This window comes from Mastigoproctus giganteus, chromosome 10, assembly GCF_048544385.1.
Source record: "Mastigoproctus giganteus isolate SK-2022 chromosome 10, ASM4854438v1, whole genome shotgun sequence".
NCBI lineage: Eukaryota > Metazoa > Arthropoda > Arachnida > Uropygi > Thelyphonidae > Mastigoproctus > Mastigoproctus giganteus.
This window is the reverse complement of record NC_143584.1, coordinates 117,456,188-117,477,801: the sequence shown is the minus strand read 5'-3', so window position 1 is coordinate 117,477,801 and position 21,614 is coordinate 117,456,188. Positions and strand designations below refer to the sequence as shown.

General features: G+C 36.7%; 1 protein-coding gene across 4 annotated transcripts in view; it reads right to left on the bottom strand.

Moving 5' to 3' along the window:
• Positions 1–21,614, bottom strand: part of unc-104 (kinesin family member unc-104) — a 1,041,320-nt gene that overhangs the window by 130,813 nt on the left and 888,893 nt on the right. For all 4 annotated transcript variants that reach the window (XM_090382707.1, XM_090382708.1, XM_090382709.1 and 1 more), the window contains one exon: positions 4,554–4,642. In XM_090382707.1, the coding sequence (XP_090238833.1) occupies positions 4,554–4,642 (89 nt within the window). The remainder of the gene's footprint in view (positions 1–4,553; positions 4,643–21,614) is intronic.

Sequence of the window (21,614 nt, the reverse complement as noted above, 5' to 3'; positions counted from 1 at the left end):
CAGGACCAGGGACAAAGGTTGATGACGTTGTAGAGCGAATATCATCTTTTAAGGGCACAAAAGGTGATATAGTTGTACACGTTGGCACTAATAATATTAAGAGTAGGATACCGGCAGAATTACTTAACAAGTACAGGTCACTGTTGAAAAAAGTCACTGTGAAAAAAAAGCTGAGAATTAGGGTTGAATTTGAAAGTGTCTGCAATTCTGCCCAGACACGATAGGAGGGAGTATATGATGAGAGCCTTGTCGATCAATTCGGCCCTGGAAAGATTGTGCAAGGCTCAAGGGGTAGAATTTTTTTCAGCCTGGACTGTACTTGTTAACAGGAGAGATTGCTTCTACAGGGATGGGATACACTTAAATAGAAAGGGTGCAAGAATATTTGCTGATGCTATCGAGGCAGTGTTAGGTGGGTCGGAAAACTGCTAGCTTGGGGGGAGACAAAGACCAATAGATTGACAGTAGCCACTGGCAGAGGCGAAAGAGATTCTTGCACTGCTTCTATTAGAATGAAGCCTGGAAAACAAGAGGCATGGTATTTCAGAGACTGCTGGGAGCCATTGCGGTACAAGTAAACACATGGGTTGTGTTAGGGTAGCTAAGAATAGAAACAGGTGCAGGTATACTTGCGTGTACACCAATGCTAGGAGTTTAGTAAATAAATTTGATGAATTTGAGGTATTGCTCAAAACATCGAAGGCAGATATTGTTGGGATATCAGAGACGTGGTGTCACACAGATATAAGGGATGCAGAACTGCAATTTGGGGAGTACAACGTCTACAGAAAGGATAGACAGGATAGGAAGGGGGGAGGGGTTATGCTATTAGTTAAGAAACACATAAAAACCAAGGAAGTGAAGCCAGTCGACATCGCCGGACAGTGCAGTGTTGAGTCAGTTTGGTGTGACATAAGCATTGGGAGATCAAAATTGAGAGTAGGAGTGTGCTATAGGCCTAATGACTCTGATGAGTATAATAAGGAACTGTACAGGGATATAGAGTGGGCCAGTAAAACAGAGAGTCTTATAATGGGAGATTTTAATTTCCCAGATATTGACTGGAATTTGGGGGCTGGTTACTCACACACTAGCAGGGCTTTTGTGGATTTATTGGATGATTGTTTTCTACATCAGCATGTTCGGGAGGCAACTAGAGGGAGTAATACTCTTGATTTGATTATCAGCAGTGATTCTTCATGCATTAAGAATCTGAAGATAAATGAACCACTAGGTGGCAGTGATCACAGTGTGCTGAAGTGGGATTTACTCAAAGAGGTAACTACCATTAGGGGTAAAGGGAAGGGTTATTGCTTCCATAAAGGCAACTACGATGGACTGAGACAGTATTTAAATTCTATACAGTGGGACCAACTGATGATGTTACCAACAGCAAATTCAAAATGGGAAGCATTCAAAGAACTTATCTTGGAAGCTACTAGGCTTTACATACCAACTAAGAAATATTGTTCTAGGTTTAGGCCAAAATGGATGTCAGATGAACTAATGAGGCATATGGCAGAGAAGAAAAATGCAAGGGATACTTACAAATTAACACATGACACAGAAGCCTATGATAGATACAAGTTGATATGCAACCAAGTTACAAAGGAGGTTAGGCAGGCGAAGGCAGATTACGAGAAATCCTTGGCAAGGGATGCAAAGAAAAACAGCAAAGAGTTCTTTACTTATGTAAACTCTAGAAGGAAGGGGATGAATCAGATTGGTCCACTTGATATTGATGGGTCAACTGTTGATGATCCTGCTCAGGTAGCTAACAAACTAAATGAATATTTTGCATCGACATTCACACATGAGGAGTTATTCAGCAAGGGGAATGCCAGAGGTGTATTCAACTCTAGCAGCAAGCTACAGAATCTTGAAATAACTGGGAGTAAAGTGGAGGAGAAACTGTTGAAGATAAACACAAGAAAGGCACCCGGGGTGGATGGGATCTATCCAGTTATATTAAAGGATGCAGCAAAGGAAGTAAGCAAACCCTTAGCCATAATTATGAGAGCTTCCTTGGACTCAGGGGAGGTACCCATAGACTGGAAATGTGCAAATGTGACCCCAATTCACAAAGGAGGATCAAAGGCTGACACAAGTAATTATAGACCTGTGAGCTTAACTTCTGTTCCAGGAAAATTAATGGAGGCACTGGTTAAAGAAGCACTGCAGGATCATTTAGACAAGACTTCAGTTATAGCTCAGACACAGCATGGTTTTGTTAAGGGGAAGTCTTGCCTGACCAACTTGATTGGATATTATGATGCAGTCACAAAAGAACTGGATGCAGGGAATAACTTTGATATTATATACTTGGATCTTAGAAAGGCTTTTGATACTGTTGCACATGGAAGACTGCTACACAAATTGGAGCAGTGTGACATTGGAGACAAATTGCTGCTATGGATAAAGGGGTGGTTGAGGGGGAGAAGACAGAGAGTGGTAATCAATGGACACTGCTCATCGTGGACTAATGTTATTAGTGGAGTCCCTCAGGGCTCAGTGTTGGGTCCATTATTGTTTTCTGTATTTATAAATGATATTGATGATGGTATATCAAGCTTAATGTCCAAGTTTGCAGATGATACAAAGGTTGGCAGGGTTGTCAAGGACACTACTGACACTATGCTGCTGCAACAGGATCTGGAAAGGTTGAGCAGATGGGCTGAGAGGTGGCAAATGAAGTTTAACATTGACAAATGTAAAGTACTACACATGGGAAACAGCAACCCCAGAGCAACGTATCAACTCTGTGGTACTACACTGACAGTGGTAGAGAATGACAGGGACTTGGGGGTGGTTGTGCAGGCAGATATGAAGTTCTCTGAGCAGTGCAGACGGGCTGCAAGAGTAGCTCATGGAGTATTGTCAATGATATACAGGAATTTTTCCAGCAGGGATAAGGAGGTGATTATTCCATTGTATAAGGTAATGGTCAGGCCACACCTAGAGTACTGTATACAGGTCTGGAGGCCTCATTTCAAGAAGGATGTAGAGCTGCTGGAACGAGTACAGAGAAGGGCAACAAGATTAGTGAATGGAGCAAAGGGGTGCTCTTACGAAGAAAGCCTTAAGTTTTGCAAATTACAGTGTCTGGAGACTAGGCACCAGCGAGGTGATCTGATAGAGGTGTATAAAGCCTTGAATGGTTTAAGCATGCTCAATGCTGATGGGATTCTTCCTCTAGCTCAGAAAAATCACCTGAGAGGGCATAAATTCAAATTGAGGAAAGACAGATGTAGGATAGACGTGAGGAAATTTGCCTTTAGCCAGCGGGTGGTTGGTTGGTGGAACAGACTGCCATCCCTTGTGGTGGAGGTTGATAGCCTAAATAAGTTTAAGGCTCAGCTGGACAGGTATTTGGAACGAACAGAGGGGTGAAGTGGAAGTGGTTTTTTTTTTTTTTTTTTTTTTGGCTGATGCTGCATAAGCTTGCTTTCTTGCATCAAATGCCTCTACTAATGCTAATGCTAATCTGTGAATATCACTAAGGCAGGAAAGTGAGGAGTTGTACCACACTGCTGCAAGAATCACTGGCAGAACATTACTGGTGCAGGGTAATCTGCTGGTGACAAGGCCTGTACCTGTTGCATATGGTAAGGATACAGTTGGTGTTCTCGCAACACTCTCCAAATAGTCGAACGCGTTGAACAGCCAGTTGCATTTGCTATTCTGCGTGTGCTGATTCCAGGAGTGGTATGCACAACATCCAAAATCTCCTCTACTTCAGGAGTCGTAGATCTTGGTCATCCTCTGTCGGCAGCAGGAGGTGTAAAGGTCCCATGTACGCAAAAGTGGCGATGGATACCTTCAAACGTTTACCTGTCTGGACATCTTCGTTCTGGGAACCTTTCATGGTACAATCGATGAGCCTCCAGAGCATTGCCGTCTGCCAAACCGTACATAAAGTGCATATCCGCTTGCTCCTGATTTGAGTACATGGTTGGAATGGAAAACCACCAGATCCTCTCAGTACCTTTTGATGAAGGAAATCATTTGCAGGAGATAAGACATTCCAGTTAATAACTTGGGAACCAAGCATTTCCGGAACTATGTTGATATAAAATATTTTTATTGTCTACATATGTGGAACTCATTCCTGAAGTTATGCCGTGTATTTTTGGACACCCTATATATATATATAAATGTAAATATTTTACATTTTTTGTCTAAATACACTAAAATGGTAATTTTACATCACCATTTGCTGGGGTGAAACTCTTTTTAAAACTAAAAACATTTATCTGTGGGAATTCAATTCATGAAACATTAAGCTAAATACTTATTTTTTTTTTTTCTTTGAAAATATCAGTAATATTCTTTACTCGCTCTCTTCAAAACTACCTAGTTTACTATAGAGTACAGAACTTTGTGGAATATAATTTTTTGTAGGACAGTTTTTACTTAACAATGTAAACCCAGTTTTAACTAGAATTGTTCTCCCACTCTCAAGTCTAATTTCTAATAAACAGCATTTTAAATCTGTAAAAGTTATACACAATTTTTATAAGTAAAATTTCCTCATCAGAAAAAAGTCAACATACTCTTGTGAAGAAGATGATGTGATGCTCGAATGAAGGCTAGATGATCTTGAAATAACATCAACATCTTCAGTAGGAGTAACTGCAGATTCCTAAAGGATTGTAAAAACAAGATTTTTTTTTTTTTTTCCTTCCCTTCCGAAGAAAAATTTATCAAAAACCTAGCATACATAATAATATAACCATGGGTAAAATTATTCAGATCTGTAATCTCCAGGAATGGTGTACTGGAATCTTTAATTTTGATGAAACAACTAAGAATAAACTATAATAAATTTAATAATATAATTACTGAAGGACATTATGTGGGATCTGTTGAAGTATTTTAAACGAGGAGACACTCAACTCATATGTTGATAACAAAATTCCAGTTTAACTGGAACATGCTAGAAGGTACAAAGCCCTTGATTTACAACTCTCAATTTACTAAAATTTTATTATAGACTATGTTTTGGATCCTTTATGAAATACTTCTTTGGATCAAATGGGGGAGGGTAAAATTAAGATAACAGAGTAATATGAATGAGTCAGTAAAAGAATAAAACTGATTAACTAAATGCACATCAAAATCAAATTAATAACATGCATAATTAGTATGAGAAAATAACACTTTTCTGCCAATACTACATGGTAAAAATATTTCCCTCCTGTGATAGTGATATGAAGTTTGAGCTTAGGCTCTTTTAGAAATGAATATATTTGTTGACCTAAAGGAAATAATTTCATTTTTAATGAATAACATTACCCAACAGGCAAATTTGTTATTAATTAAAAACCCAAAGGCACTGTTGTTACTGGTTTTGGAACTATTCGTTCCCTTATAAGAAAACCGGTAGCCTCAATGAGGGATTTTGTGTCAAGTGGTAAACAACGCATTGAATCTAAATGAACAGTCAAGTAGTGTTTGAAAAAAAAAAAAACTGATATTATACATAACTTTCATTATGTGAATAATAAAAGCACAAAATTACATTGGGTCCTTGCAGCTCACACATAGTATGAGCTGCATGGACCCAATGTAACAAAATGTATACAGAAATTGGGTACTATTTCAACAAAATAGTATGAGGAAAAAACACCTCTCTGTATTATGCTTTTTGGATTTTGAGCTCGTGGAAACAGATAAGTTTTTCTAAACTTTTTACTGTTTTTGATTAATTAACATGTTAAATTGTGTTTTATTATTGGTTTAATTGTGTCTAATAAATAACTTAATAGTCTTAGCCACATGTGTTAGCTTATTTTTAAATTTAGCTAGTGATTTTGTAAATTACGACTTATTATTTGTACTGTTATTGTATAGTTGTTTTGATCTGAATATCAAACATGTAACATGTAACTAGTAGTGCAGTGGAATAATAGGGTTCAGTTATGATAACTAAGTAGACTGAAGGTTCTAATCATTTGTTAGGCATATATATTTTTGTTTTTAGCTATGGAATTTTACTTTTTAGTAATCTTAAATTATAGGAGAAAACCTCATACCTTTTTAGTAGGACTGTTAATCTCTCAACACTCAATAGCGAATGATTATAATATGAACTTACCCCCCCTGTGCATGGTCATAAATCAAATTAAAATAGCTATTAATTAAAATAATCATGCCTTCAACTCTCATATCACGTCAAGGGAATTGGAAAACCAACCAAAAAAACCAACCAACAACACATGCCAACATGAGAATTGAAAAACAATTAAATTTTAAAGTTTAATTTATGTGTGAATTAATGGATATTTATTTGTTTTGTCATTTTTAGATTTTTGCAACAATTGTTTTTCAATTCTCATGTTGGCATGCGTTGTTGGTTGGTGGCCGCCGCCTTTCCATAATTCTTTCCAATTCTCTTGACGTGATATGAGAGTTTAAGGCATGATTATTTTAATTAATAGCTATTTTAATTTGATTTATTTATGACCATGCATGGGTGGGGGGGTAAGTTCATATTATAATCATTCGTGATTGAGTGTTGAGAGATTAACAGTCCTACTAAAAAGGTAAGAGGTTTTCTCCTATAATTTAAGATTATTATAATAATAGGACTTATTGGGCTTCATAGTCCCATTTGATTTGAATTAGTAACATTTTAGTAAGGATATAACTAATTTAAAACTGCAATTGTAAAACTTGATAGTGTAATACATTATCAATGCATTTGGTATTAGTTAGATTAGTGTAGTGTTGCCAATTAATCAATTAAATTGATTAATTGGCAATACTACACTTGTTGATCAATTAAATTGCTGCCCCAGACTAGAGCAGCAAAGCAATGAGCCCAAAGTAGTGGGAGTGCTGTGGCTCAGTGGGGAACCGGAGGAGGCAATTCTCCTACGAATCATGGTCTAAGAAAATGTGCAATTTGTGCAATGTTTGCTGATATTTCTGGAATAAGACATTAGCATTAGCACAGGCATATGATGCAAGAAAGCAAGCAAGCAAGCTTATACAGAATTAACAAAAAAAAAAAAAAAACCCCACACACCCTTCCCATTTCAGTCCAAAAGTTTGTATAGTTGTTCTTTGAATTTATTTAAGCTATCAACTTCCACATTGTGTTGAACTGGATCAAGCCAGCACAGTGCACTTGCTCTGGCAGAATCATAGACAGGAGCACCTTAATCAAGACAGGATCTGATTAATGTCTTGTATAGCTGAAGCAGGGAGGTGCAACTGCACCCCATGTTAAGGAGGATAAAGTTCTGAGTATATTTAAATTTTTTTATACAGTAAGTACGTACATTTTTAATATGGTCTAAGAAATTTAATTTGTCAAGGATTAATCCTAGAAATCTGATGGTAGTAGTGACTGGAATGGAGACATTGAAAATTTGAAGTTCAGGATGAAGTTTTTGTTGTCTACAAAAATGGATTGCAACTGTTTTCTGCTGAGAGAGTCGATAGCCGTTAAGGCTGGCCCATTGTTGTATTTTATTAATTGATATCTGAAGCTGTCATTCAATAGATCTCATGTTTTGGAAATGACAGAAGATGGAAAGGTCATTTGCATAAAGGTAAGTCTTAACTGTGTTTGGGAGCTGTTTTTAGTGATAGAATCTATTCTAAGAGCAAAAAGAATAGCACTGAGTACTGATACCTGTGAAACAGCTTCTTCCTGAATGAAAGTTTGAGAGAGGGCATGTTGGTATTGCACTTGGAATGATCTAGAATGTAGAAGATTCTAAACAAATTGGGAAGGTTGCCACGTAGACAGAGAGAGAGTAAAGATCACAAAGTATGCCATGCAGCCATGTGGTGTCAAATGCCTTCTCTATATCTATTGAAACCATTACGACGTTGGTGTTTAACGAAGGCATTCTGAATGGACAATTCAGCCTTGATCATGAGATCAAAGCATGACTCGTTTTTTTGAAAGCCACTTTGACTATGGCTCATTAGATGTTCTGACTCAATGATCCAGATGAGTCTAACTATGGACAATTTTTTCAAGGCTTTTGCTGAGGCAGCTTGAGAGAGATATTGGTCTATAGCTATGGGGGTTGGATGGATCTTTTCCAGGCTTTAGGAATGCGAAAACAATAGAATGATGCCAAGAAGCTGGATAAACATTTTCTAAAAAAATATGGTTGTAAAAGAGCAGAAGGAGGTGTAAAGCTTTGTCATCAAGATGTTGCAGCATGATGTAATAGATCCCATCTGGTCCGGCAGCACCATCATTGTAGGCTGTTCTAATGGCATGCAAAAGTTCAGAATATTCAGAGGTTTGTTATGTGGTAGAATGAGGGTAGTTTGGAAGTTAATAGAATGCTGTTCTGTACTGTTTTTAATTCACTGGAAAGATGTAGTATAAGCTGATGCTGCTGAGATTTCGGCAAAAGTATTGCCCAAAGCATTAGCTATATCCAAGGGACTAGACAGATCTTGCCCATTCCAGGAGAGGATTGGAGAAGATATGGTTGGAAACTTACCTGAAAGCTGTCTAATTTTTTTCCAAAATATTTTGCTGTCAGTGTTACTTTGATGCTGGGGCACAAAATGGGTCCAGGATTTTTTTTTTTTTTTTGGCTTGCCTTTATATGAAACGTTCTTTTGCCTTCGACTTCTTATAATTTATAAGATTGGCTGTGGTTGGATATTGTACAAACAAATTCCAGGCTTTATTCTTTGCTTTTGTGCATTCCTCTTTCCACCAATAATTGTAATGCTTTCGACCCGGGGTATTTGATAGTGGTATTGTGTCTTTGGCAACATTTGGGAGATGTGACGTGATGTAATCTGTCACATCATGAACAATACTGGCGCCTCCGTAGCCAGGTGGACAGAAGCAGCAGCAGCAGCACGTAGCACATGCTTCTTGATTAGACAGGGGTTTGAGCCCATGACCATCAAATATGGAGGATGCAGAGGGATCAGGGAATGACCACCGCATATCCCAGGAGCAATATGGCCTTAGTTGCTAATGCTCCTAAAAACCAAATAACAACATCATCAATAGGCTGGAGACGGATTATTTCCCCATCAAAGGATATTGATGACTGGAATTTTGCCCAGTTTGCTCAGACAAATTTCCATTTCCTTCAGGGTTGAGTTAGAGGAGTCTGTGCTATTAATATGTTGCATACAATTGGGAAGTGATCACTGCCCATAGGATCATTAACAACATACCACTCCATGGTTGGGACCAGTACTGGAGAACAAATGGAGAGATCTATTGCTGAGGTATGTCCAGTTGGGAGCTGAATGTGAGTGTGTGTATGCCGGTACTGAGTATGACAAGGTGTAGTGCCTCTAAAAAGCTTTCAATGGGTCGACCTCGTCTATCTAATTTATGATCGCCCCCATAAGGGTGCCATTTGAAATCTCCTAACATACAGAGAGGTGGAGATATCTGTATGAAGAAAGATCTTTTAAACAGTAAGTATGGTTTGGCTGTAGGTAGACTGAGACTACTGTTATTGTAATATGGAGAGTTATACAAATAGCAACAGCTTCTATTTCCGTGTGAAGTACGATATGTTTAGTTGAGATCTTTGAATTTACTCGGATTGCCACTCCACCATGGGCAGCATTAGCTGTATTTCAATCTCTTTGATAAAGGCAACAGTCCTTCATCGAAGGAGAAATTTGCGAGGTTAGGTACGTTCCCCAAAGACAAAGGGCAACTGGAGAATAATGCCTAATTAGATCTTGGACATCGTCTGTGTTGCAACGAAAGCCTCTGCAGTTCCATTGTAAAATACAAGGCATTATTTGTTTTTAGTTGATGGAGCTGATTCTGACTGTTTTTTGAAGGTGATTAGCTTATGACATTCCAATTTTGGTTTATCTTTTTTGGAGAAAATTGGCCGACCAGTGTCCATTTCATTTTCAGCATAGATTTCTAAAATAGGATCTTCCTGTATAAATGTGCCATCTGTGTCCATGGTTGTGTCCTAAATATTTTCCATTACATTTGAGTTTGTAATATGGGATGTGGCTACACTCATTAGAGGAGGAAATGTCGCTGGTATTGTCAGAGGAGTATTATTTGCCTGGTCTAAGAGTTTGGGTTGTTGCTTACATATACTTGATTGTTGCTCAGAGAGGATTTTCTAGCCCAATCAGAAATTGATTTATTAGTGGGAACTGTGACATTGGTTTGAGTGGAGACTGTTTGATACTTTTTTTATACACTGGCACAGGCAATATTTTTGTTTATAGTAGGTGCAACTAGTTTTCTCGCTTCTTGGTAACTGACTTTGTTCTCAACTTTGTATTTTACTAGTTTTTTCTCAGTTTTCCATTTTTAGCATGTCTTGGAATATGCAGGATTTGCTTGGAATATGCACCTTTGCAATTTGGGCAGGTCATTTTTGTAGTCATACAGTCACTTTGTATGTGATCTGAGGACCCACAATTGGGACAGACAGGAACTCCTCTGCATACAGTTTGTGATTGGCCATACCTTTGGCATTTATAACATCTTAAAGGATGGGAATGTAAGGGCGAATGCGGCAAAGTAAATAACCTGCTTTTACAGAGGAGGGTAAGTTGGGTGTATTGAAGGTGAGAATAATATTTCTGATTGGTATAAGTTGATTATCTTTTTTAGTCATCATACATGTTGCTTCAATTATATTTTGTTCCTGTAGCTCTTGGGTTATTTCTTCCTCTGTGACATTTAAAAGGTCCCAACTGGATATGGCACCCTTAGATGAATTTAAGGTTGTGTGAGGAGATTTTTACTGGAATGCCAGCAAAATTTGTAAGCTGTAAAAGTTTCTCCTGTGGTTCATAGTTTTCACTAATACATCTTCTGTATGCAGTGTCTTAACAGTCTTAGGGGATCCAGCAATACCTTCCAGATGTTTTTGTATTATGAAGGGAGACAGTTTGCTCATAGGCTGACTAGTGAGGGAGTGGAAAATTCAAAATGATGGGCAGGGTTACTACATCTGATTAGTCTTCTGTCTCTTTGGATTATCATTTTTTAAGTCGTGACTGTTGTCATGGCCAATGTAGGTTTCTGTTCTTGAGCTCTAAGGTAGGATAATTTTTTTTATCCATGATGGCTCCTTTTGGCTCTAGGGGTTTCTCTTTACCACACAGGTGATGGTTAGTACAGATAGAAAGGCTAGCTAAATTAAAGAAAAAGGTGCTTTCCTTCTTCTGAGCTCTCTTCTTATTTCTTTTAAGAAATTAGAGTTACTTAACAGAAAATTTTAATAAGTGCGATAGAAAACAAAGAAAAACACTCTATAAATGCACAATAATTGCTAAGGCTCTAAGGTAGGATAATTTTTTTTATCCATGATGGCTCCTTTTGGCCCTGGGGGTTTCTCTTTACCACCCAGGTGATGGTTAGTACAGATAGAAAGGCTAGCTAAATTAAAGAAAAAGGTGCTTTCCTTCTTCTGGGCTCTCTTCTTATTTCTTTTAAGAAATTAGAGTTACTTAACAGAAAATTTTAATAAGTGCGATAGAAAACAAAGAAAAACACTCTATAAATGCACAATAATTGCTTGGCCAAAGAAATGCTTGGAACCCGGGGCCTCTACTGTTGCATGATGATGGAACCAAATAGTTTTGAAATCAGTTGCATCAGCTCCTTTGTGTTTTAATGGATTCATTGATTACGTAATGTGATTCAAATATAAATGAAATTTAGTTATTTTAGTTTGGCTCTGGAACTGTCAAAGGAGGAAGAATATTGACCCCAGGCAGTAACGGCAGAAAAACACAATGCAGAGAATTGTTTTCTCATACTATTTCAATACCTCCATTGAAACAGTACCTCACTTTTATGCTTGAATGTATAATTAAATACATAAGACTGCTTAATAAATATATATAGGAGAACTGTTTGAAATATAGGAATTAATTTGTCTTACCTGATGCCTATTAGTAAAACAGCAGTGTGTGGATACCTTCAACCATGCTGAAGTACATGCAAGAAATGAATGAAAATTCTTGGGAACCCAAAGGGGTTTATCTGGGTGGAGATTAAAGCCAACAGCAATTTAGATAACCTGGGACTGAAGTTAAGCTCAAAGGATAGCTATGTAAAGTTACTACATTTCAATAAATTTTATGTAGGATGCAGTTGAAATGGATAATAAAATAAAATAACTAAAGAAAACCTAATAATGTGAAAATAAAACAAAATGGAATTATTATGAAAAATAAAAAATAAAATTACATTAATTTGGAAAATAAAAATGAAATTAATAATAAAATAAGAATAAATATAAATGAATTAGGATAAAAGCCTTCAAACTGTAAATTATTATTTAACTTTGTATATTAAGAAGTGTGTATATATATATATATATATATATATATATATATATATTCCGTTTGACATTCCGGCATTCTGGCATTCCGTTTGACCCAAAGAAAGATTCCATAGAGGACCTGATAACCAAAAGAGTCAATTTTTTTACTTGGCCCAGTACTGCCAGTTTTGTAAATTGATGTTACTGGGCCAAGGACTTTGTACCTTCTAATAAGTATCAATAAAATAAATTTTTTTCTTTTTGCAATTTACAAGCCTGTGTAGAAATACTTTTTTTGCAGCATATTAAATAAAATTTTAGTCTTGTATTTTGAATTTATGGCCCCTAGTTCTGGAATCATTTATAAAAGTCGAAATTTTGCCTTCATTCATTTTAATTTCGCCTCTCAGACATCAACAAGGTTGCGTATAAGGTGTTTGATTGCTAAGCTCTCACATATAGGGTGTCCATAAAGTCCTTGTTTACTTTAAAACTGCAATAATTTAGGTTTCTATATGAAATAACAATCTGTAAAATGCACTGGAAAAGTAATTTATTCTAGTTTATATGGATGAAAATAATTATTTAATTTACTCTAATTTTGTTTTTTAATTGTTAAACAATCTTCATACTAGGGTCACAAATGCAATTAATACTATAACTGAAACACAACTGGAGAACATTTTTATGGAATTACAAAATCACACTACACTTCATATCAGAAATGATGGAGGAGGATTACAATGAATCTTATAATTACATAATCTAAATTCTAGAATAAATTATCTTTCCAATACATTTTGAAAATTGTTTTTATCTTGTGTCTCTTTTATCTTTTTATTTTGAACCTAAGTTATTGTGGTCTTAAAGCACACAAGGACTTTATGGACAGCCTGTATATATGAATATATATTAGGGCCATATACTTCAAGTATAGCTCACATATTCAATGTCTTTCTTCATATGGGTACCTTCTGCATATCTCATCAAGCAAGTTGATCTTTGGACTCTTTCAAGAAGATTGGTTAGATTTTTATTTCTTAGGTGTTTTAGGTGCTGTCTCCAAACGTGGATAGCAGAGTATTCAAAGTGGTCTTACAACTGCCTCATATGGGAGGGGGAGAGATAGTCCAACAACCAATCCTCGGGGATACAATTTCTAACATTAGACCAATCTGAAGTGTAACCATTAATCATATCCCACAGCACTGTGCCCTGAAGCCACACTGTGATCCATCTTAGAGTTTAACCTGTGATTCCAACATGTTCCAGCTTATACAGTAACCTCTGATGAGAATTGACTCAAATGTTTTGCTAAAATTCAAATAAATGTTCAAATTATTTCCTACATTCAGTTCATGAGTAATTGTGTCAAAATAGCTAACAGGTTAATTAAACATGATTTTCCCTTAATAATACTGTGTTCTGTTGCTGTCAGAATTGCATTCTATATTTATGTAATTTACTCTTTATCATTGCCTCTATGATTTGCCCTATCACCAAAGTCAGATTGACTGATCTGTACTCGCTTCACTTTTATGCTTTTAGGTACTGGTGATCACTGGCACTTCTCTAATCCTGAAGGGTCTCCACAAACTTGAATGATGTCATCATAATTAACCTTAATTGTTCAATTAACTGCCTCTTCAAGATTAGTGGACATCATCAACTCCAGGAGCCTTACTAGACTTTAGGCTCAAAAGATTTTCTAAATAAATAATCATCTGTATTTTAAATATTGCTTATTTCATAATGCTCAGCCTTACTTGTACAGGCTCTCCTCACTATGAAGGGTCTTCTTTCATCTGTAAAGATCACAGTGAATTACCTGTTCAATTCACCAGCAACATCAGCAGGATTATTTTTGCCACATCCATTATGAAAAGGCTGATTTGATTAAATTTGTCCTCCTTTGCATTCACATTCATGAAAAAAAAAATCCTTATTCCTGTTCTTTGTTGAAGTACGAGGGATTACAATGCCTGCTGATGGTCATCATGAGACAAGAACATATACTCGCAGTATTAGAGGTACTTAGAGCACAAACAGGCATGCTTATTCTTGTTTATACACTAAATCTAGAAGTATAGTAAATAAATTTGAAGTGCACAAGGACTTAAGTTGACATCAAATGCATTATAGGAATAGGCACTACTCTGACAAAGAAGATGCAGAATTTGAATATGGAGAGAACAATGAGCATAAAAAGGATGGGGTGAGGCACGTTATGGTGGTCATGGAAAGTCACCTGATGACCCTCAAAATAACCTTCCTGTGTTAACCATTAACCAATGATTGAAAACGGTTTTGAGCCAAATTTTTATTTTTTTTATGGTTTTCATGACAGAAATTACATATGAGGAGCACCTGCCACTCATATTACCTATGAGGTGACCTGCCACCATCTCTGCAAGCATTTAGCTTGATGAGTAGTGTGGTACTGGAAAAGTGACAATGCTATTTTTGTTTAGTTTCTGGTTACATGTTTTCCTTCTCCTACTAGTTCAATAAATATCTGCAGTCTTACCCAAGTTGTTTTTGAAAATTTATTTTTTTTTCACATAATAAATATGATAAACTGAAGTTCAATATTCTCCCATGATGGTCATTACAATGCGAGAAGCAAGATACACAATTTCAAATTTCATGCACTGTAAAGTATCCTAACTTATAAATAAATTTTGAAATAAACCTGAAAACAGAAATAACTAACAGTATTGAATATATGTAATATGTTTTTTTAATTTTCAATAAATTTCACCCATTTAGAGGTCTTTTAAACTGGAAAATAGAAAAAACAAGAGTTTCTTTTTTTATGTGTAAAACATTTTTGCAATTTTTAGCAGAATTAAATTGTTTGTTTTATGAAAATAAATGGTGTAAAACAAATAGTATGCTTTAAAATTTTTTTTTTTATAAAAACTTAAAAAAAAGTACATGCAATGAATACTGCAATCTATTAAGAAAAAAAGAAATACTGTTACTCTTTACATGTAATTAAAAAAAAAAAAAAAAAAAAAAAAAGCCCAAAATGTTTTCAGAAATTAAAAAGAAAGTTGGGTACCTGTCAGGTGATCCACTACTGTTTACTGTTTTTGCTAAATTTTGAGTGCCGCCACCACCACCACCCCCAGGTTAAGTGGCATATGATTATAAAATAGTATACTGGAGGCAACCATCCAGATGTGAACCAATGTAAGTAGGGGTCGAGGTTAGCACTCACACCCACACCACAGAGCAATGCCACTCCTCTGTGTTATCAGGCAACAGATGACTCTCATCAACCAGTGAAATAACACCAATTTGCTTATTGGAGGCTTAAAATGGTGAAACCCATGTTCAGTTCCCAGAGTAAAGCTCATGAAACCCCCCCATCTTTTTCATCATGCAGTATGATTGATATTTTAGTATTAGCAATGGCCACATGGTGCAAGGAAGTCTATGGCTTATGCTGCACCAGCCAAAAAAAAAAATAAATAAAATAAAATAAAATAAATAATTAATAAAGGAAAAGGAAATAGGCAATCTATGCACTTCCCTCCTCCCTTAGGTAACTATCCAGTTGACCTTTGAATTTCCCCAAACTGTCAGACTCTACCACCCATGTAGGTAATTTATGCCAGTAATTTATAACTCGCTGGCTAAAATAAAACTTCCTGCAATCCAGTCTAAACATCTCCCCCATAACTTGAATTGATGGCCCCTAGTTCTAGAATCATTTATAACCATGAAAATTTTGTCCTCGTTCATTTTACTAATGCCTCTCAGAGCCTTAAACATCTCAATCAAGTCTCCTCTAAGGTGCCTTAGTTTACAAGCTCTGCAACCCACATGTTTGAAGTCTTTCCTCATATGAATGCCCTTTGCTGATCTCACCAGGGGAATTACCCATCTTTCAACCCTTTCAAGAAGCTCAGTCTTTCTTTAGGTGCAGTTTCTGTACTTGAACACAGTGTTCCAAATGTGATCTAGCAATAGCTTTATATAATGCGATTACAACATCCTTATCTCTACTAGCAAATGTTCATTCTCCTAATCTTTTCCTCTTATATATTAATGACTTTCTTCCACTGACTGCAAATCCTATCCATAGTTTTGCAGATTACAGCACACTGCGTCCTGCTTTTCAGTTTGAGAAACCTTTGTCCTGCACAAACAGCTTTATCTTGAATATCCACCACCAATTCCTTAAATGCTAATCTCCAGGAATTTTTCCATTAGAGCAATGATAACTTAGTTAATTATGATCCTTCTAAAATTCAGCTTATCTTATATCTTGCAAAAAAAAAAAAAGTTTACTGCTCTTATGCTAATCTTCAATGACACTGAGATTTATAGACAGGACCACACATCTTGATTAGGGATTACTCTGACTTCTAATCTCTCTCTTGGCATAAGCACATCACAAATACTGCTTCCTCTGCATCTAAAAAACTGTGTTTTCTCTTTTGCTCTCAGTGCTACTTTTCTTCTAACAATTACTCACTCTGAAGGAATCTCAAATTCATCCTGCCACACCAGATGTTCCTACATCTGGGTTCCTACATGAGGGACACACACCAGATGTTCCTACATCTGGTGTGTGTCCCTCCAAAACTGCTCTTAGACTTCTAGATTCCATTCAAAAGTTTGCAGTCAGATTAATTAATAACCTGTCTCTTACAGAACCTCTCCTCTCTCTCTGTTTTACAAGCATTATATTTCTTCTGCATGCCTTTTCTATAAATCCATGGGCACTGTTTTATTGAAATGTCATCAGCAACTCTCCCACTCTCTTCCAAAACAGTGTGAAACTATGCCGCAACTAGTCAGAATCCATTAACTGTCCAACTTCAAAATTCAAAGAACAAACTTTTCTCCTCCCTCATTTATCCCTTTAATTTCTCTTTTCTGAAAAAAACCTTCCTGCAACATCTATTTCCTGAAAATTACAGTCTACCAGAATTCAAGTTTCATGTCAACAATACCTTCGGTCTTTTCAACCTTCAATCCATCCATGGTACTTAGTACCATAAGTTTTAAAACTTTTTATGTTTGGGGTTTTCATATAAAAAAAATAAATAAATCAATGAGATTCACACCTTTGTTCAATCAGAAATGATTACTTCAACTGATGACTGACCAATTATGAAACTGCCGAGGAGATGTCTCTTTCATTAATTCAAGAAATCCAATCACGGATAATAGACTGTCTAAAAGCATATTTAGAAGAAGGCCACTAAAACTGTTTTGATGATCAGTGGCAGGCATGATGGAACAAGTGTGTGGTTGCAAAAGTAGATTGTATTGAAGAATATTAACAATGTAAATATTTATCAATGAATAAAATTAATTTTTTTCGAAATTCAAACTTTTTGATCAAAACCTACAATATACAAAATTGTTCATGACAAATAATTGCAAGTGTTGTTTAAAGTTAACCATCACAAGAATTTTTTTTATGTCTATTCCCAGAGCCTGGAACCTCTTTTCTATTAATGACCTGATGATGAATCATTAATTTGTGCAACGGTCAAAACTGTTGAGTTTAGAAGTTTATTGCTTGAATTTTTCTCAGGTAACACAACTACTGAGTATAGCATTGACTTATTTGTGCATTTGTGCAAAATGGAGAGATCTGGTTGGCCAATCATTTAATTGTTGTGGCTAAACCTTGCAAAATTGCCTCCTGCTATTCCCAGTACACTCTGCTCAATGGCTCCTGTGGTTTTCCATCAAAAGGATGTCAGAAGAATTCTGAACAATTTTCTTGATGCCAAGAAAGCTTCAGGTCCTGATAGTATCTCTCTACTTGTTCTCAAAATCTGTGCTCCTGAGTTTGCTCCTATTCTATGTCACCTTTTTACACTTTCTTTTTGTACTGGTGTACAAAAGATTATAAGATTCTCTGATTTATTGGCCCACTCTATTTCCCTGTAGTTTCTTATTATACTCATCAGAGTCATTAGGCCTATAACACACTCCTACTCTCAATTTTAATCTCCCAGTGCTTATGTCACACTAAACTGACTCGACACTGCACTGTCCAGCGATGCAGACTGGCTGCACTTCCTTGGATTTTGTGTGTTTCTTAACTAATAGCATAACTCCTCCAACCCTTCCTATCCTGTCTGTCCTACCTGTACACATTGTACTCCCCAAATTCCAGTTCTGCATTCCTTATATCTGTGTGACACCATATCTCTGATATCCCAACAATATCTGCCTTTGAGGTTTTGACCAACACCTCAAATTCATCAAATTTATTTACCAAACTCCTAGCATTGGTGTACACGCAAGTATACATGCACCTGTTCCTATTCTTAGCTACCCTGACACAACTCATGTGTTTACTTGTACCGCAATGACTCCCAGCAGTCTCTGAAATACACTGCATCTTGTTTTCCAGGCTGCTGCTTATTCCAATAGAAGCAGTGCAAGAATCACTTTCACCTCTGCCCGCGGCTACTGTTAATCTATTAGTCGTTGTATCCCAACGACTAATAGATTAACAATCACAGCTCTGCAGCCACCCAGCAATCCATTTTGGAATCTTACCAGTAATCCCAACCTGTTCAAGATTATACAGTAACCTCTTGTGAGTGACCCAAGCTAGCAGTTTTTTGACCCACCTAACACTGCCTCGATAGCATCAACAAATATTCTTGCACCCTTTCTATTTAAGTGTATCCCATCCCTGAAGAAGCAGTGTCTCCTGTTAACTTTTTAACAGGAGTTGTTAGTCTTTGTACCCCTTCAAGAAGCTCAATGTCTTTTTTCAGATGAGGTCTCCATACTTGAACACAATATTCCAAATGTGGTATTACAATTGTTTTACAATTCTTATAATCCTACTTATACAGTGGGATTATATCGTCCCTATCTCTGTAGGACAATGTTCGATCAATCATCAATAGGACACCACAAGCTTTCCTGGCTGCCTGTTTATACTGTTGTGAAAACTTTATATCTGCTCATATTATAACTCCCAGATCCCTTTCTTCCTCTACTATTTTTAACTCAACCCCACCAAGTGAATAATTTATTTTGGGGGTGCTTTTCCTCAAATATAAGACCTTGCATTTAGCAGCATTAAAATATGGCTGCCAGTTCTCTGACCATCTTTGAATTTTCTGTTCATGTCTGAAAGAGTGCTGCTTGGCACTGGTCAGTAATGTTTCTCCCAATCCTTACATCATCTGCAAATTTTGACATCACACCTTCTATTCCCTTTGTAGATGTCATTTATGAATACGAAAAACAACAGTGGTCCAATCCTTGGGAGACCCTACTTCTGACTTAACACCAACCTGAAAAATATCCATTAATCACAGCTCTGCAGCCACCCAGCAATCCATTTTGGAATCTTACCAGTAATCCCAACCTGTTCAAGCTTATACAGTAACCTCTCGTGAGTGACCCAGTCAAATGCCTTGCTAAAATTCAAATAAACGATGTCGAAATTGCTCCCTATATCCAGCTCAAGAGTAACTTTGTCAAAATAGCCTACTAAGTTAGTTAAAAAATGATTTCCCTTAACAAAGCCATGTTATGTGTCCTTCAGAATGCTATAACTAACTAAATGTTCCTGGATTGCCTCTAAGATTTTTCCTACCACTGAAGTCAGACCACTCGGTCTGTAGTTACCAAATTCACTCTTAGAACCATCCTTATGTATCGGCAATATGTTGGCACTTCTCCAATCAAAAGGAATCTCCCTTGAGTCAAAAAAAACCATCATAATTAACCTCAATGGTCCAATACACTCCCTGGCAGTCTCACCCTAAAAACTACTGGTTATATGCCAACTCTGGGAGCCTTGCTTGCCTTTATGCTCAAAGGTTTTCTAATAAACAATAATCTGTAATTACGAAATCACTAATTTTGTATGGCTCAGGCTCACTCGCAGAGCCTCTTCTTAGCAAGCAGGGACTTTCATCAGTAAAGACTGATGCAAAGTACCTATTCAGCTCATTTGCAACCTCAGCTGAGTTACCTAAGAATTTCCCACACCCAGTGCACAAGAGTCCATTCTGATAAGCTTTCCTCTTCATTGTATTCACATAAATAAAAAATTCCTTTTCCTCAATCTTTGCTCTCTTAGCCAATACTTTCTCATATGCAGTCTTGGCTTCCCTAGTATGAGAGAATTGTCTGTCTTGTGCATGCAGGTTAGACTCACACAAACGTTTCACCAATGGAAGAGAATCACTGGAATACAACAAACATCCAGGCCCAGCAAAAATGGTTCAAATGCCAAAGTTGATTGAAAAGATGTGGGAAACCATTACCAAAGACAACAAACATCCAGGCCCAGCAAAAATGGTTCAAATGCCAGAGTTGATTGAAAAGATGTGGGAAACCATTACCAATGACTGGTGTGCAATGCTCTGAATGATTTCAGAAGATCTGTGCATTAATAAGGAAACAATTCAACAAATAAAGGTTTGTGTGCAGTTTGTTACACATTTGTTAACAGACGGTCAACGACAGGTGAGAACTGAACACTGCAGAGAACTCATTGAAGCCTCTGAAAGCAACCCAACATCCTGAATTTGATCCTTATGGGTGATGAGACATGGTATTTCCAATACAACCATGCAATGAAGCAACAAAGTGCAGTGGAAGTTGACAAACTCTCCCAATGCCAAAAGGTCAAAATCCAAAACCATGCTCATCATTTTCTATGATAGCAAGAGAATTGTGCACAAGGAGTTCATGCCCATATGCCAAAGTGCTATTGCTGCCTACTATTTAGACATTTTTGAATCCATTTTGGGCAGCCTCAGTATGGCAAAGATAGCAGTTGGTTCCTCTTGCATAATGATGCAACAAGCAAAAAAGTCTGTGTACTGTTGCTCCCACTCTATTTACCAGACTTAGCCTTGTGCAACTTCTTTTTGTTCTCAAAGCATCACTGAAAGGCTGGTATTTTCATGACATCAACACCAATCAAAGAGCAATGATGAAAACATCGAATAGTATACAGCCACGGCCTTCCACCAGTCATTCCAGTCATTTCATGATCATTGCAATCAGTGCGCAGATGCGAGAGGAAGTTACTTTGAATAAACCAAGGTTAGTTTACTCATACGTGGGATCATTATTTTTTTTCTAGTATCAGTCACGTTTTCCAATTTCTACATTGTATATATCAAATTATTTTATAATAATTAAAATGTTTTAAAATGAAGAATTATAGCTCAAAGGTTTAGTTGCTGAAATTTCAATGGTAGTGATTCAAAAACATCTTTAAAAACAACTCACTTATTCTGCATAAAATTTTGAATGTAGTAAATGGTTAAATTAAAGAAGGAAGGTTAACAAGTTAAAGACCATTAAAATGCTTTCTCTTTGACGTGAACTTCATTGAGT